At 45.1% G+C, this 18041-nt stretch overlaps 1 protein-coding gene across 3 annotated transcripts in view; it reads left to right on the top strand.

The window, feature by feature from the left end:
- Window positions 1–18041, top strand: part of LOC144495699 (copine-3-like) — an 84367-nt gene that overhangs the window by 30364 nt on the left and 35962 nt on the right. For all 3 annotated transcript variants that reach the window (XM_078216033.1, XM_078216031.1, XM_078216032.1), the window contains exons 7-10: window positions 3963–4052; window positions 7012–7107; window positions 9085–9171; window positions 13342–13401. In XM_078216033.1, the coding sequence (XP_078072159.1) occupies window positions 3963–4052; window positions 7012–7107; window positions 9085–9171; window positions 13342–13401 (333 nt within the window). The remainder of the gene's footprint in view (window positions 1–3962; window positions 4053–7011; window positions 7108–9084; window positions 9172–13341; window positions 13402–18041) is intronic.

Raw genomic sequence — 18041 nt, 5'->3', positions numbered from 1 at the left:
TTCCAGGACAGTATTACACTAGGGCTAATCCACCTTGGTCCAGACGTACACACGCTACAACACAAGGCCCAGAAATGCTAGAATACAAAGAACTGTTTAATTATAAATTCATTGGAAAGCTACCTCATATATCAAATGAGGTTGGATGACTCAGTAATGCCACGGTGCTCTAAGAAGAGTACACCTTACGATGAAACAAAGTAGTCGACGAACATAGGAATTAGGAGCAGAAGTAGACAAATTAAGCCCTTTGAGCCTGCTCCGCCATTCAATCAGATCGTGGCTGATCACTTCCTGGTCTCAAATCCACCTCCTTACCTGTTCCCCATACCCCTTTAACCCACTTTTTTTATCAGAAATTTATCTGTCTCTTCCTTGAAAGCACTTAATGATTCAGACTGCACCGCACTATGGGGCAGCGAGTTCCACAAATTCACCAATCTCTGCGAGAAGTAGTTCCTACTCATCTCAGTTTTAAATCTACCACCCCTCAACCTATACCTGTAACCTCTTGTTCTAGATTGCCCCATAAGGGGAAACATTTGGTCTACATTTACATTATCAACTCCTTTTAGTTTTTATATGCCTCAATCAGATAACCTCCCATCCTTCTAAACTCCAGCAAGTATAAGCCCAAATTGTTTAATCTCTCCTCCTACGTCAACCCTTTTCACCCCCAGAATCAATTTGGTGAACCTCCTCTGATCTACCTCCAGTGCCACCACATCCTTCCTCAAACAAGGAGGTCAACGAATTGGATCGAATGACGAGACTGAGTGTCATAGCCCTCATAGACGAGGCCACAGAGTGGGTTTCAGTGATGATAGCTGCAATAAAGAAAGATGGCACAGTCAGGCTCTGCATCGACCCAGTTCACTTAAGCAAGACACAGCTAAGACATCATCATCCCATGAGGATGGATGAACAGATTATGGCTGACATGTCCAGTGCCAATGTTTTCAGTATCCTGGATGTGAAGTGCAGGTTTTGGAAAATTCCACTGGATGAAGAATTCTCGAAGCTCACTACATTCCTGTCTCTGGTAGGCAGTTACTGTTTTCTTTGCATGCCCTGTGGGGTCTTCCAGGGTGCATGGAGCATCTCTTTGCAGGATAACTCTGTGAAATTATCGTTGATGACATTCTGGTTTGGGATTGTACAATGCAAGAACATTACACATGTCTGCGTTTGGTCCTTGATAGGATCAGAAACATATAGTTGAAGCTCAACCTTGCTGAATGCAGATTCAGGGTTAGCTAGGTTCCCTATATGGGTCATCTGCTTACAACCGATGGTGTGAAGCCAGATCCCATTCAATTTAATGGCTACATGACAAATGTCCATTCCCAAGTGCAAACATGCTTGCAGCATTTCCTTGGCATGATGAATTATTTATCCAAGTTCATTCCTTGCTACAGTGAGGTGACTGGACCCTTTGTCAGCTGCTTCACCAAGATGCCAAATGGTGTGGCAGCAGCATCACACTGTGGCATTCACCAAACTCGAGCAGGCACTCTCAGCCCCTCCGGTGTTACAATACTTTAATTTTTGAGCACCTGTACTCATATCTTTACTTGTCAGAGATTTTATGACTTCACTTATGTGTCCTGACAATGTTGAAACTGAGCACCAGCCACTCATAATATTTTCCAAAAGCCTCTTCATACTGTGTCAGCACAACTGCAGCACACGATGCTCAGGCTACAACACTACAACCTCTCTGTCCTTTACAAGTGCTGTGAGGAGCTGTGCCCTGCTGATGCCCTCTCCAGGGCCTACCCACCCGCCGCTGACCAGGCAGATTGTGAGGTGGACATTGACATCATGGCGATTCAAGTACTGTTGACAAACTCAAAGCTGCCTTACAGGCAGATCTCACAAATAGGCAGCGCCATGGTGTCATTATGAAAGGCTGACCAGCATCACTATAGGAGCTTCCCCATGAGTTCCATACCTTCTTCGCTACGAGAGTAGAATTAACCATGCAAGATGGACTGATGCTGCATGGCCAGGGAATCATCATCCCCACCCCTCTGCAGAGGTACTATACCCAGCAACTCCACTAAGGGTACCTGGGGTTAGAAACAAAAAGGTGTAGGGCAAAGGCATCCTTGTACTGGCCCTCCTTGCTTGTGGATATAGAGGGAAGTGTCCAGATGTGTACCCTGCAACACACTTAAGCCTCTTCAAACCAAAGAAGCATTGCATCTATATGAGGTCCCTCTTGTGGTCACTCACACCAACTGATATATTCGAATGGAACGGAAAGCAGCATTTGGTCCTGGTTGACTTGTGCTCTGGTTGGTATGAAATTGACTATCTCCCAGTCTGAGAAGTAATACTGTCATCGGCAACCTGAAGAGACATTTCTCTGCACATGGCATCTCCCAGAGCATAATGAGGGATAATGCTCAGCAGTTCGTTTCCAGGAAGTTCAAGAACTTTGCGCAAACATTGGACTTGGAGCACATCACAAGTATCCCCCTTTACCCACAATTACATGGTCTGGCAGAACAGTCGGTACACTCAGCAAAGCGTCTCCTTCAGAAATATGTCCAACATAACATGGACTTTAATGTTACACTACTCAAGCCTGCGAAACATGCTGAAACAGGGCCTGCCCTTATCAGCACACAGAATGTTCTCCAGGTGCACCAGAACCATGATCTCTGTCACTAAGGCCCTTCCGCAACCAAAGGTGGAAACAAGTGTGGGTGCCATCCTCGTGAAGCAGTGACGAAGAGGTAAAAGGTATCATGACTGCAATATCCTCAGACTCTGCACTCTAGAACCAGGCCAAATGGTCAGGATCCAAACCACACACAATCACGATAAACTGGCAGTGATACACAGCCATGCCCCGCCCCCCCCGCCAACCAAACAGCGATGTGGTTGCCTTGGACAGTGCTGCCTACATCAGTAACTGGTGTCACCTGTTGCAGATACCCAAACCACCACCTCATCGAGTCTGCAATCTGCACCTTTTGCACCAGTGGAAATGGAGGTCCTTTCTGAGACTGATGCAGCAGCAGCCGCTGGGCACACTGCAAGGGTGCCTGATGCCATCCACCCTGAGGACAACAGCCTTAGGGCATCCCCAGCACAGCCAAATGGCAATCACATGCTCAGGGTGCTTGAATAGGTCCCATTCAAAGTTCAAGAACTTATGTACTGACCTAGTTTACAAATGGATTGCGTTTGTTAAAAAGTTGTGGGTCTGCATCTTGTAGGTAGTTTAGGTTTTGTAGCCAAGTTTGTGCTCTGTCCATTGTAAATAGTTTATAATCTGTCACTGCTATCCTACATTGTCACATGCCTGTTGTCCCAACTTAAATGGGGAAGCCGTGGACCGGGTAGTCACACATACACCGGGATGATATTTACATATTAGTAGCGTGGGAGTTCTTCCCCAGCATGGGCAGACACACAGCATGTAAGCTGCTAAGATTATTGAATAAACACTTCTGCTTGTTAGTCCCTTGTTGTCATCTGTACAACCCAGCAACTTCTACAGTTGGCTTATCCAAGACCAAGGGTGGGATTTTCCACGCAACCCGCCATGTATTTCGTGGAGGTGGCCCACCATTGAATGCTGGTGGGATCTTCTGGTCCCACCATTGTCAATGGAGCTTCCCGTTGAATGCACCCCACCCTGCTGTGAAACCCGCGGCAGGGGTGTTCCATTGGCGGGACTGGAAGATCTTGCTGGAGTGAAGAGTCAGGAGGTGCTGGTGTTAGACAAGCAGTTTGACACCATAGGGCAATGAGGGTCTGAGAAGTAGTGGCGAGGCACAGCTGGTGGTGTTGACATAAATGTGGATCCTTTCTTCATGGCTTCAGATAAGGTCGCCAACATTATCACCAAGGGGCCTCCAGAGGTGATGGTTGTATACACAATCATTGTGGAATAATTTTTAAAACTTTATTTTGTGCTTTCAATGTCTTTCCTTTTTTTTTTTCAGGTCATTAAGAACAACTTGAATCCTAGTTGGAAAGCATTTAGAATCCCTTTGCATTCTCTCTGTAATGGTGACTTGCAGAGGCCAATCAAGGTATTCAGTTTTGCTTAAATAAAGAACATGATTCTATACATAGTCAAAAGATCAGTTCTCATTAATTGGAAGGATGAGAAACTATTTACTGTGGTTTATTGACATGATTGTGTAGTTACAGTGCAGGGTTTTATTGCTTACAGCTTGGTCTGAAATTTGATCCCGAGAGAAAGGCATCTGTTTTTCTAGCTAGTCATTGGCTGATGTGTTATTGCTCAGCTGTGCGTGTAATTCCGGGCCACATTCCCTCTCATGAATAGTGTTTGCGAATTCTGTGTTCCATCATTGCGTGGGTGGGACAGTGTTGCTGCTAGTATCGAAAATACAGCTTTTTTAAAAACAAATTTACTGTTTTCAACCCTGGAACAGTGTACATATGAGTCTGAGAAATGGTTTAAATGTTGACCTTTCTAAAATGTAACTTTCTAAAATTTAACCATGTCTGACTGGATCAGATTTTACTGGGGGATAAAACCAAGGTCAGAATAATGCACACTGTTCCCACACCATTGCAAATTAGCCAGCAATTTAGAGCGAAGAAGTGATACCCATGAATTGTGAATGACCACAAATTACTAGTCAGTGCGCACGTTTTACAATTAGCTTTGCAAAAGCAGCATCCAAAACCCAAATGATTTTCATGAAGTAATACAGTAATTGCCCATTAAACTTACCATGGAAGATTAAGGCCAGGATTTTCCTAAATATCAGCAAAGTCCTGTGTTGGGTGGGAAAAGTGGTGTTGAAGCTGCCAATGGCAATGGCTGTTTTCTCTGTCAAATGGTGCATGGAGCACTATGAAAAAAGAAGTTTAAAGTCGCAGGTCACAGAGTCATGGAGGTTTACAGCATGGAAACAGGCTTTCATCCCAACTTGTCCATGCCGCCCAGTTTTTACCATTAAGCCAGTCCCAATTGCCCACATTTGGCCCATATCCTTCTATATCCATCTTACCCATGTAACTGTCTAAATACTTTTTAAAAGACAAAAATGTACCCATCTCTACCATAGCCTCTGGCAGCTTATTCCAGACACTCACCACCCTCTGTGTGAAAAAAATGCCCCTCTGGACTCTTGTATCTCTCCCCCCTCACCTTAAACCTTTGGCCTTCTAGTTTTAGACTCCCCTACCGTTGGGAAAAGATGTTGACTATCTACCTTATCTATGCCCCTCATTATTTTATAGATCTCTATAAGATCACCCCTAAGCCTCCTACGTTCCAGGGAAAAAAGTCCCAGTCTATCCAGCCTCCTCTTATAACTGAAACTATCAAGTCCCGGTAGCATCCTAGTAAATCTTTTCTGCACACTTTCTAGTTTAATAATATCCTTTTTATAATCGGGTGACCAGAACTGTACACAGTATTCTAAGTGTGACCTTACTAATGTCCTGTACAACTCCTATATCCAATGTTCTGACCAATGAAACCAAGCCCACGACGTATCACTGGTATGGTGGCCTCTGGTTTGCCCAGCCCACCATCAACTTGGACGCTTGATGATCTGGGTGCCATTTTAAAGGCCACCCCAGCACACAGTGAGCAAACAGTTGACCGAGGTACACCCCTTCCTCCCGGCAGTGCCAGTATGACCGCCCCCTCCCCTGGAATGCTACTCGCCTGAGCTCCCCTGGGAGTACAGGTACACTCCTTCAGAGACCAGGAATGCTTCATGCCGTTCTGAAATCACACCGCCATGGATGGATTTTTTGATGGGCGGAGGGAGCAGGGTGCGGGGGCGCTTGTGGGGACAATTCTGGCCTATGAGTCTGATAATATGTTAATTTATTATAATGACGTTTGACGTCAAACGCGGCTCGTCACTGATGGGGGAGGGGACAATTGTGTCATGCTTTCACACTGCTTAAAATGTGACTTTGAACTTCTCACAATATTTTCCTGATACGAACAGGGGTGGAAAATCCCGGATTCCGTCTAATCATTAACTGCACAAATACTTTTTAAACAGTACAGTAATTGTAAATTTTATTATTTTTTTCATACTCTTTCAATCTAATCTACTCTCTCATTCTATTTATCTTTCTTTTCCTGATCTGACTTTGAATTCATACATTTTAACTCCCAATCTTTCTCCATCCTTCCTTTCTTATTTCTCAATATTTAAATCTCATTAGTTACATACATTAGTACATACGTTACCTTGTTCACTGAAGTCTGAGATGCCCTTTTGCACTGGAATAAGTTTGCACCTCTGGCAGCTATGTAGTTTTTTAAAAAAGAGTCAAAATACATATGAGCAAGTCTAACTAATGGAGTACATTGTGAAACACTCTGGAAAAATCTGACCATTTTATTGTCTTTCTGTTTACTCAGCAACAATTCATTCTTTAATTTGAATGGTGTTTCATTGTGCCAGGCAATGTTTTGTATGTTTCAGTATATTTAATTGTAATTTATTTTCATTTGCCTGTAAGTTATATGAAATAAACCAAGTCTGGGCCACATTCTTTGTGGAGAAGGGATTTTAATCAATAGATGTTAGACATTGTTTCTACCAAATGTTAACTACCAAAATTTAGGGTCTTTATGAAAGTTTTAAAAATCTACATATATAGGGATACATTATAGTACAATTCTTAAACTTTCAGAACATTTGGAATGGCATCATAGCTTAGAAGATAAACTTGTTGATCAGTCACCATTTTTTGAGCTGCTACAAAACAAGAAATTAAAAGGACTATTTTAACTTTCTGAGAGACTGTGTTTGTTACTGCGTTACATAAATTATAATTGAATAATTTAATTTCTTTATGGCAAATGTGTAAATTTACTGTGCTCTGTGTAGCTTAGTTTGGTGATATGCAGAGGTATGTGACTTGCAGTTTGACTCAAAAGTCATTAAAGTTGCATTTTATGTGAAAATGGTGTAATTCCTCAGGGTTGGGATGAGGAAGGAATGTTTGCTGCTTTTTACTAACACACATCTCGACTTCTTTTAGGTGGAATGCTATGACTATGATAATGATGGGTCACATGACTTAATAGGTGCATTTGAGACCAATGTTGCCAAATTTCAAGAAGCATCGCAGAACGCAGTAAGATTTAGTTTTGATTTTGCTTTCAGTTGGTCACAGTTCAATATGCATATGATGCTGAAATCTGCAGTTTTGTTTTTTGTGTGTATACTTGTTATTTGTATTTGGTTATTCATGTAAAATCAGGTCTCTGGATGCCTATCAAATATGATGATTAATTTTGCATACTATAATTGCAAAGAGGCCATTCGACCCAATGGGTCTATGATGTTGCTTGTGCTCCACTTGAGCCTCCTCCCACCTTGCGTCATCTGTTGCTATCACCATGTCTTTCTAATGTGGCTGTGGCATTTTTTCTGTCTGCCATCTGTTCACCTTGCTACCATGACAAAGAAAGCAATTATCCTTCTTCTGGCTGGGAGTCTGCCTGTCTACAACTTTGAGGCTGGAAGGAGGAGTTCAGTGGGTGGATAGGGATGATAGTCTCGCACGTTATCCTCCTTGGACCTCAGGCAGGAAGGAGAGGGCACATCCCTCAGGAATCCCTTTCCACATCGGGCACCTCCTCTCTGCCCCAGAGTGCTCCCTTCCCCAAGGCCTCTCCATCATGATCCCCACACTACTGTCCAAGCCTCACCTCCCCTCTGGACTGTGAGACTCCCCCACACTCAAGGTTCCTGACTCTGGAACTTAGAATCTGGAGACTTCTTGTAGTTCCTGTCCTGGCCACTGCTAGTGAGTCCTGGTGCTGCCGGGACAACAACAATGCCAGCCAATTAGATGGTCCAGCAGATCTCTGAGGCAGGGCTTCCTCCTGCGTAAGGGGTGGAAGTCTATCTCCAGCCAATTAATGCTCTTCAGGGCCACCGTGGAACATTGGGAGAGCTCATTTCTCTCGACACTAGCAATAATTTCTGATGTGATTAAATTGCTACACTTGTCTCCCTGCCTGGAGGTACCATTGTGTGGTGACTGGCTCTTTTAAGGGGCAATTGGCTGATAGGGTCACAAAGCCAATCGGGGGACCAGGCTGAGGGTTCACCCGAGCAAGTGGGGCTTGTGTCTCAGATCAATCCTAGCAGCTACTAAGCTGCAAGACTCTAAGATAGTATGTTGTAAATAAACGTTAGTTGCTTCAGACCCAGCTAAGTTATGACACATTGACCACAGGTTGCGCAATCAAATTCACTTGTAAAAATTTAGGAATAGAAATTAGTCTGGAACCATGAAAATATAAAAACCAGTTCCCTGGCTTTATTTGCACATTCATTCTGCTGACAGCATTGGATGCATCTTCACAGCTTGACCGTTGGGTGAGCACATGGCGGGGTTTAGAGTGAGGTCTATTGGGAGGAATGCACAATTCTGACACCTGTGTTTGCTTTGTCTGGCTTCAAGAAACATATATTTTGCTAAATTGCCTTTAGTTGGCAAACTGCTCATGCAATCTGAATGAGGCAGGCTAACACTCACTAACTAATTTTGTAAAAGGATCCTTCAGTGGACATTGTTTTAGCCTCTTGGTTGCTGTAGAGTAGACACGAGTTCTGCTTCTTCATAAAATACCTTTATTTCTTTGATCCAACTCCACACACAATTCTCCACCAACAAAACAGTGTCACCTGTGGCCCCCTTATATATCAGTGACTTCCATTGAATAATTGACATCAAATTATGACTTAATTGGAAGGTCTGTTCACCTATTTCTAACAGACATTAGGCCCCTCATTAATATATTCATGGGGCACATGGCAGTGGCATTAAAGCCTGTGCAAAATGGGTGTGATTCACCCACTGCTAAATTTGAATGTTTTCTTGGGCATAAAATGGATACGAGGCAAAACAGTTTTTACCCCTTGGTCAGTACAGAGGCCATGAATATTGTTACTGTATATTTTGAGAGGCAACGTTCAATTGTTTAAGCATTTTGATGTCAAAAGGAAATTTTCCCTCAGCTATTGGGTTTAGTAGTATCACCACATTGATATCATTACAAAATACAGTACTCAGATTCTGATATTCATGTTTCTCTCACAGACGGAGTTTGAATGTATTAATCCAAAGAAAAAGCAGAAAAAGAAGAATTACAAAAATTCAGGGACTGTGATTGTTAAATCATGTCAGGTATGTTTGGATTTTTTTTTGTTTAATAAAATGTTTCTAAATTAAACTAGCATAATATCGTGGGAATATACCCTTTGTGTGACTTTGAGGTTATGGATTAGTTTAACTGCCCAGGCAGTAAAGGTAGACGTATAATTATTTCCCTTCCTTGTTCCTTTCTTGTCCAATGTTAAGATTAAGTGTAGAAGGTAAATTGGCATTTATATCGCACTTTTCACACCCTTGGTAAGTTCCAAATAACTGCACGATAATGAATAATTACACAGCTCTGTAGGCAACTGATACAGTCAATTTAAACACAGCAAGATAACACAGTAAGATGAATAACCAATTAATCCTCTTCCTTTGGTGGTATGAGTTGAGGGAGGAATGTGGGCTACGACACCAGCAAAACTCCACATTCTTCAAAGAAAGTGCATCTAAAAGTGTCCTTGGTGTATTGCATGAGAAAGACAGCACCTCCAACAATGCTCCTTCAGTAATGCACCAATTCTGTTTTTGTTATTCATGGGACATGGGCATTGCTGGCTGGCCAGCATTTATTGCCCATCCCTAGTTGCCCGATGGCAGTTAAGAGTCAACCACATTCTGTGGCTCTGGTATCATGGTGTTATCATGTATAGGCCAGACTAGACAAGGGTAGCAGATTTCCTTCCCTAAAGGACATTAAAGTTAAATTTTATTTATTAGTCACAAGTAAGGCTTACGTTAACACTGCAATGAAATTACTGTGAAATTCCTCTAGTCGCCACAGTCCGGCGCCTGTTTGGGTCAATGCAACCAACCAGCACGTCTTTCAGAATGTGGGAGGAAACCGGAGCACCCGGAGGCAACTCATGCAGACATGGGGAGAACATACAGACTCCACACAGACAGTGACCCAAGCCAGGAATCGAACCTGGGTTTCTGGTACTGTGAAGCAGCAGTGCTAACCACTGTGCTACCGTGCATTAAAATGAACCAGATGGGTTTTTCTGACAATCAACAACGGTTTCATGGTCATCAGTAGATTCTTAATTCCAGATATTTCTTATTGAAATCAAACTCCACTACCAGCCATGGTGAGATTTGAACCTGGGTCCCCAGAACATTGGCTGAGTTTCTAGATTAATGGTCTAGCAATAATACCACTAGGCCATCGCCTCCCAACCTAGTTTATATGTGTCAGTCTATGGTGGGACTGGAACTTGCAAAAGTGTAGTTCAGAGGCAAATTTAACTAGCAATGCAAATTATTTTCCTTAATGTGATTTGCTTTCTTCAAATCTTTCTTACAACAATTACGTTGGGCAGCAAAGCCATTTTCTCTCACTCCTGTATTAAATATTTTATATAATACACCTAAATAAGTATCTATTTATGTAACTTATAAAAATAAACTGTTTGACCTTACAAAGTCAAAGTTGCATAATTTTAACACTGTAACCCTTTGAATTTTGAACCTTTTCCTTTCGTAACTCTGTTTTCAATTATTAGTAATTCCTAAGGGGAAAGCACAAGAGAATTTAGAGCTTGAGGGAAGAAGGAGAAAACTAACCAAGATGTCTTGACAGCAATCCAAAGACCTCGAGATGAAATCTCTGCCAAGAAGTCTTGATCTTTGATGTGTTCTGGCCCAGACGATCCATGCTGAATTGCATTGGAATCATGCTAAATAAAGGACTGCAGTTAACTGTGACACATCCTTATGTAGAATGATCCAGGATCTAAATGAGAATTCAGACAAAATACTTGAGAGAACCGCCACACCCATAACCAAAGCCAATGAAGGCAGCATTAGGTTTAGGAGAGGAAACTGGGAATTTCCAAAATGTTTTCAGAATTTTAAAAATCTGCCACTAAGTTTAATTTCTAATGGCCAAAATAAAAGTTTAAACAAAATGAGCCTCTTTACATCTTTTACAATAACCTGGTATTAAACAACATAACTTTGACTGGAAAGTACCTACACACTTGTGGAATTATTGTATTAATTTCAGTGCATTTAGCTGACAGGGAAGAAAGTGACAAAGAGGAATCTGTGACAGAGATTAACTTCATGTTGTTCAATTTTCACAACCCAAAAGGTAGAAGTCAATAATTTACCTATTTGTGCTTTACTGATATTTGGAAAGGATAACCATTAACTCTATATAACCAAGACCTGAAGAATTATCACTTACCCCAGAGAGGAGTCACAGTCAGTGACCATGGAATTCCATGGGCTGGGATTGTATCCCTGCTGAACTTACTCGAGTTTGCAGGATCGTTGACGAGCCATTCCTGTTTGCATGATGCTTGCGCTGAGAAGTATCTTTGGCCGCCATCCTCCCAATGCTGCTACACTGCAGCACCTGATTGATATTGAGGGAGGTCAGCCTACCCAACTAAGGGCCAAATGTTCATGCCTGAGTTGGACGTGCAGAGTTGCATAAGATGCTCTTCAGAGGGTCCCTGCAGACCCAAATGGCCTCCTCCTGTACTGTAGGGATTCTGTGGTTCTATGGACAGCTCTCTGTCCATTCACTTGTCTGGTTTTGCAAAGGGCAATCAGAGTTAGTACAGTGTCACATAACAGACTTGTTTGAAAGTAGAAGCATGTGATATAAAATGAGTTGTGTTATCCTGGGTATCTAATTGGCTGTGGGATAGCAGGAATAGAGTAGGAGTGTTTTTCTGACTGGAGGTTCAATCACTGGAGGTTCAATTTAGGAACCATTTACTTATTATCTGGACCTTAGTATAAAGAGTGCAATTTTGATGTATTTAACATGGAACAAGTTCCATGTACACAGCTGCGGGAATGATGGTAGATGCAAGTTAAAATGAATAAGTGTGAAGTGATCCACTTTTGGGGAAACAAAGAGACAGTATAATCTAATTGGTACTATTTTTGCAGAGGGTGCAGAAACAGAGGGACCTGTGGGTGCATATTCACAAATCTTTGAAGGTGACAGGACAGGTTGGGAAGTCAGTTAAGAAAACATATGGGTTACTTGGCTTTGTAAATGGGGTATGGAATCCAAAAGCGACAAAGTATGCTAGACGTTTACGGGCCCCTGATTAGGCCTCAGCTGGAGAATTTGTGTATAGTTCTGGGCACCACAGGACGGAAGGGATGTCAAGGTCTTTGCGATGGTATAGAGGATGATGCAAAGGATAAGGGGCTTCAGTATGTTAAGAGATTGGAAAATCTGGGATTGTTCTTCTTGAAGTGGGGAAGGTTCAGGGGAGATCTAAGAAGCATTCACAATTATGTGGGGTTTTGGTAGAGCTAGTAGGGAGAAACATTCCTCTAGCAACTGGGCTGATAACCAGAGGCCATAGATTTTTAAATAATTGGCAGAAGAATAAGAAGGGAAATGATAAGATTTCTTCACACTTGAGATAATTAATACCTGAAATACATTACTTAAAAAGACAGTGGAATTAGAAAGTCATTGACATGTAATTTAAGAGGATTCTTCTAACCCCATTGCCATTTCCTCATTCAAATTTTATTTTTAAATGAAACAATTAAATTGAATTTTGAATGCCTTTGCGTATTCGGAAGGGGAAAGTGAAGCAAAACAGGATGAAGGTGACGAGGTCTTTAGCTTCTCATCATTGAACTATGGGAGGAGTGGATAGAGGGTTGAGTGATGTGAGTAACAACGGAACTCGGATGAAGAGAAAAAAGGGATTGAGTGGGCCCTTTTGGTGAATAAGAGGTAGGGGTAGTAATGGAAGTGATGGCTGTAGAAAGGCAAGGAGATATGAGAAGGTGAAGGGAACATGGGAGACATTGGGATTGATTGGCATTAATGAGATTGAAGGAGGGAATGGGAGGAGGAAGATCACCAGAGTGGCATGTATTTCATTTGACCCCATCCCAAATGCAGCCTGCAGCCATTGTGTCCTCTTTCACCATCCGATCAATTTCATACCACCTACAACCTCTCCCAAAAGGAAAAAAGACTGAGAGAAAGAAAAGAGATGAGGATAAAAGAACAGTTAGAGAAACATCAAATTAAAGACAGGTGTGAAGGTGACTGTATTCTCCAAATTGCCATACACACCATGATGGGAGATTACGAAAATGGAATTAATTAATCAAATGAAATTAATAAAATCCATGGCAAATTTGATAATGCGCTTGATCATTTTTTTTTGCCATACTGTTAATCCAATTAACTATTTATTTAATCAACAGATTGTGAAAGAATATTCTTTCCTGGACTACATTATGGGTGGCTGTCAGATGAACTTTACTGTAAGTAAATTTTGTTTTCAATTTTAAATGCATTAGTGCAGTATCAGTGGAACTTGCAGCATTCTATGTGGCAACTTCTGTAAATTGAAGTCATTGGATAATGTGCACCCCTCAAAATCTCAACCGAATGATTTAATAAAATAATTGACTACATAGCTAGTGCAAAGATCAGCCTGATTTAATCTTTGCAAATAAAACAGAAAATTGTGGAAAACACTCAGCAGGTCAGGTAGAATCTTTGGAATGTGATACTGAGTTAATAAGCTAGATCACGGTTTCCCAAACCATTTGAGCAATGGATCCCCCTGTTGAATTCCCAAAAGCATTTAGGAACCAGAAGCATTCTCTTAATGTCGATGCCCCTTTTTTGCTGCGAAATAGGTGCGCATGCAGAAATCAAATGTAAACAAGTATTCTCTAGCTATATCTGTGCAAAAATTATGAAGAGAGAGACACATTCACCTCCCTCTCTCCCACGCACACTCACCCCCCCTCACACACATATAATCACATGTTCAGACCTCTCTCACACGCACACATTCACACCTCTTTCTCTCACACACTTCACCCATCTCCCTCACACGCACATATTCGCCTCTCTCACACGCACACGTTCACCCCTCTCTCATGCACACATTCACCCCTCCCTCTCTCACTCGCACACATTCACCCCTCTCTCTCTCACACGCACACATCCGCCCTTCTCCCTGACACGCACACATTCACACCTCTCTCTCTGACACGCACACATTCACCCCTCCCTCTCTCACTCGCACACATTCACCCCTCTCTCTCTCTCACACGCACACATCCGCCCCTCTCTCTGACACGCACACATTCACTCCTCCCTCTCTCACATGCACACGTTCACCCCTCTCTCTCTCACACGCACACGTTCACCCCTCTCTCTCTCACACGCACACATTCACCCCTCTCTCTCTCTCACACACATTCACCCCTCTCTCTCACATGCACACATTCACCCCTCTCTCTCTCTCTCACACGTTCACCCCTCTCTCACGCACACATTCACCCCTCTCTCTCTCTCTCTCTCTCACACGCACACGTTCACCCCTCTCTCTCACACGCACACATTCACCCCTCTCTCTCTCACGCACACGTTCACCCCTCTCTCTCACACGCACACATTCACCCATCTCTCTCTCACAAGCACACGTTCACCCCTCTCTCTCTCACACGCACACATTCACCCATCTCTCTCTCACGCACACGTTCACCCCTCTCTCTCACACGCACACATTCACCCCTCTCTCACACGCACACGTTCACCCATCTCTCTCTCACACGCACACATTCACACCTCTCTCTCTCACGCACACGTTCACCTCTCTCTCTCACACGCACACATTCACCCCTCTCTCTCTCTCACACACGTTCACCCCTCTCTCACGCACACATTCACCCCTCTCTCTCTCTCTCTCACGCACACGTTCACCCCTCTCTCTCACACGCACACATTCACCCCTCTCTCACACGCACACATTCACCCATCTCTCTCTCACAAGCACACGTTCACCCCTCTCTCTCACACACGCACACATTCACCCATCTCTCACACGCACACGTTCACCCATCTCTCTCTCTCACGCACACGTTCACCCCTCTCTCTCTCACACGCACACATTCACCCATCTCTCTCTCACAAGCACACATTCACCCATCTCCATCTCACACGCACACATTCACCCATCTCTCTCTCACAAGCACACGTTCACCCCTCTCTCTCACACGCACACATTCACCCCTCTCTCACACGCACACATTCACCCCTCCCTCTCTCACTCGCACACATTCACTCCTCCCTCTCTCACACGCACACATCCGCCCCTCTCTCTGACACGCACACATTCACCCCTCCCTCTCTCTCTCACACACATTCACCCCTCCCTCTCTCACTCGCACACATTCACTCCTCCCTCTCTCACACGCACACGTTCACCCCTCCCTCTCTCACACGCACACATTCGCCACTCTCTCTCTCACACGCACACATTCACCCCTCTCTCACACACACATTCACCCCTCTCTCTCTCACACGCACACATTCACACCCCTCCCTCTCTCACACGCACACATTCGCCACTCTCTCTCTCACACGCACACATTCACACCCCTCCCTCTCTCACACGCACACATTCGCCACTCCCTCTCTCACACGCACACATTCACACCCCTCCCTCTCTCACACGCACACATTCGCCACTCTCTCTCTCACACGCACACATTCACCCCTCTCTCTCTCACATGCACACGTTCACCCCTCTCTCTCTCACACGCACACGTTCACCCCTCTCTCTCTCACACGCACACATTCACCCCTCTCTCTCTCACACGCACACATTCACCCCTCTCTCTCACACACGTTCACCCCTCTCTCTCTCACACGCACACGTTCACCCCTCTCTCTCTCACACGCACACATTCACCCCTCTCTCTCACACACATTCACCCCTCTCTCTCTCTCACACACGTTCACCCCTCTCTCACGCACACATTCACCCCTCCCTCTCTCACTCGCACACATTCACCCCTCTCTCTCTCTCACACGCACACATTCACCCCTCCCTCTCTCACACGCACACATTCACCCCTCCCTCTCTCACTCGCACACATTCACCCCTCTCTCTCTCTCTCACACGCACACATCCGCCCCTCTCTCTGACACGCACACATTCACCCCTCCCTCTCTCTCTCACACACATTCACCCCTCCCTCTCTCACTCGCACACATTCACCCCTCTCTCTCTCTCACACGCACACATCCGCCCCTCTCTCTGACACGCACACATTCACTCCTCCCTCTCTCACACGCACACGTTCACCCCTCCCTCTCTCACACGCACACATTCGCCACTCTCTCACACGCACACGTTCACCCCTCCCTCTCTCACACGCACACATTCACCCCTCTCTCTCTCACACGCACACGTTCACCCCTCCCTCTCTCACACGCACACATTCGCCACTCTCTCTCTCACACGCACACATTCACCCCTCTCTCTCTCTCACACACATTCACCCCTCTCTCACGCACACATTCACCCCTCTCTCTCTCTCACACACATTCACCCCTCTCTCACGCACACATTCACCCCTCTCTCTCTCTCTCACACACATGCACCCCTCTCTCACGCACACATTCGCCACTCTCTCTCTCACACGCACACATTCACCCCTCTCTCTCTCACACACATTCACCCCTCTCTCACGCACACATTCACCCCTCTCTCTCTCACACGCACACATTCACACCCCTCCCTCTCTCACACGCACACATTCGCCACTCTCTCTCTCACACGCACACATTCACCCCTCTCTCTCTCACACGCCCACATTCACACCCCTCCCTCTCTCACACGCACACATTCGCCACTCTCTCTCTCACACGCACACATTCACACCCCTCCCTCTCTCACACGCACACATTCGCCACTCTCTCTCTCACACGCACACATTCACACCCCTCCCTCTCTCACACGCACACATTCGCCACTCTCTCTCTCACACGCACACATTCACCCCTCTCTCTCTCACATGCACACGTTCACCCCTCTCACTCTCACACGCACATGTTCACCCCTCTCTCTCTCACACGCACACATTCACCCCTCTCTCTCTCTCACACACATTCACCCCTCTCTCTCTCACATGCACACATTCACCCCTCTCTCTCTCTCACACACGTTCACCCCTCTCTCACGCACACATTCACCCCTCTCTCTCTCTCTCACACGCACACGTTCACCCCTCTCTCTCTCTCTCTTACGCACACATTCACCCCTCTCTCTCTCTCACACGCACACGTTCACCCCTCTCTCTCACACGCACACATTCACACCTCTCTCTCTCACGCACACGTTCACCCCTCTCTCTCACACGCACACATTCACCCCTCTCTCACACGCACACATTCACCCATCTCTCTCTCACAAGCACATGTTCACCCCTCTCTCTCACACGCACACATTCACACCTCCTCCTCACACGCACACATTCTCCCCTCTCTCTCATGCACACATTCACCCCTCTCTCTCACACGCACACATTCACCCCTCTCTCTCATGCACACATTCACCCCTCTCTCATGCACACATTCACCCCTCTCTCTCTCTCACACACGTTCACCCCTCTCTCTCTCTCACACACGTTCACCCCTCTCTCTCACACGCACACATTCACACCTCTCTCTCACACGCACACATTCACCCCTCTCTCTCATGCACACATTCACCCCTCTCTCTCACACGCACACATTCACCCCTCTCTCTCATGCACCCATCACCCCTCTCTCATGCACACATTCACCCCTCTCTCTCTCTCACACACGTTCACCCCTCTCTCTCTCTCACACACGTTCACCCCTCTCTCTCACACGCACACATTCACACCTCTCTCTCACACGCACACATTCACCCCTCTCTCTCATGCACACATTCACCCCTCCCTCTCTCTCACACACGTTCACCCCACTCTCTCACACGCACACATTCACCCCTCTCTCTCTCTCACACGCACCCTCTCCAGCACATCCCCCTCTTCACCGGGCGCTGGTGTGATGGCATGCCAGCACCATTTATAGCACGTTCACCTTTGACGTGAACCTGTCTTGGCAGTCTCCC

Source organism: Mustelus asterias, chromosome 7 (genome assembly GCF_964213995.1).
Source record: "Mustelus asterias chromosome 7, sMusAst1.hap1.1, whole genome shotgun sequence".
NCBI classification, from domain to species: Eukaryota; Metazoa; Chordata; class Chondrichthyes; order Carcharhiniformes; family Triakidae; genus Mustelus; species Mustelus asterias.
This window is presented reverse-complemented; position numbering and strand designations above follow the sequence as displayed.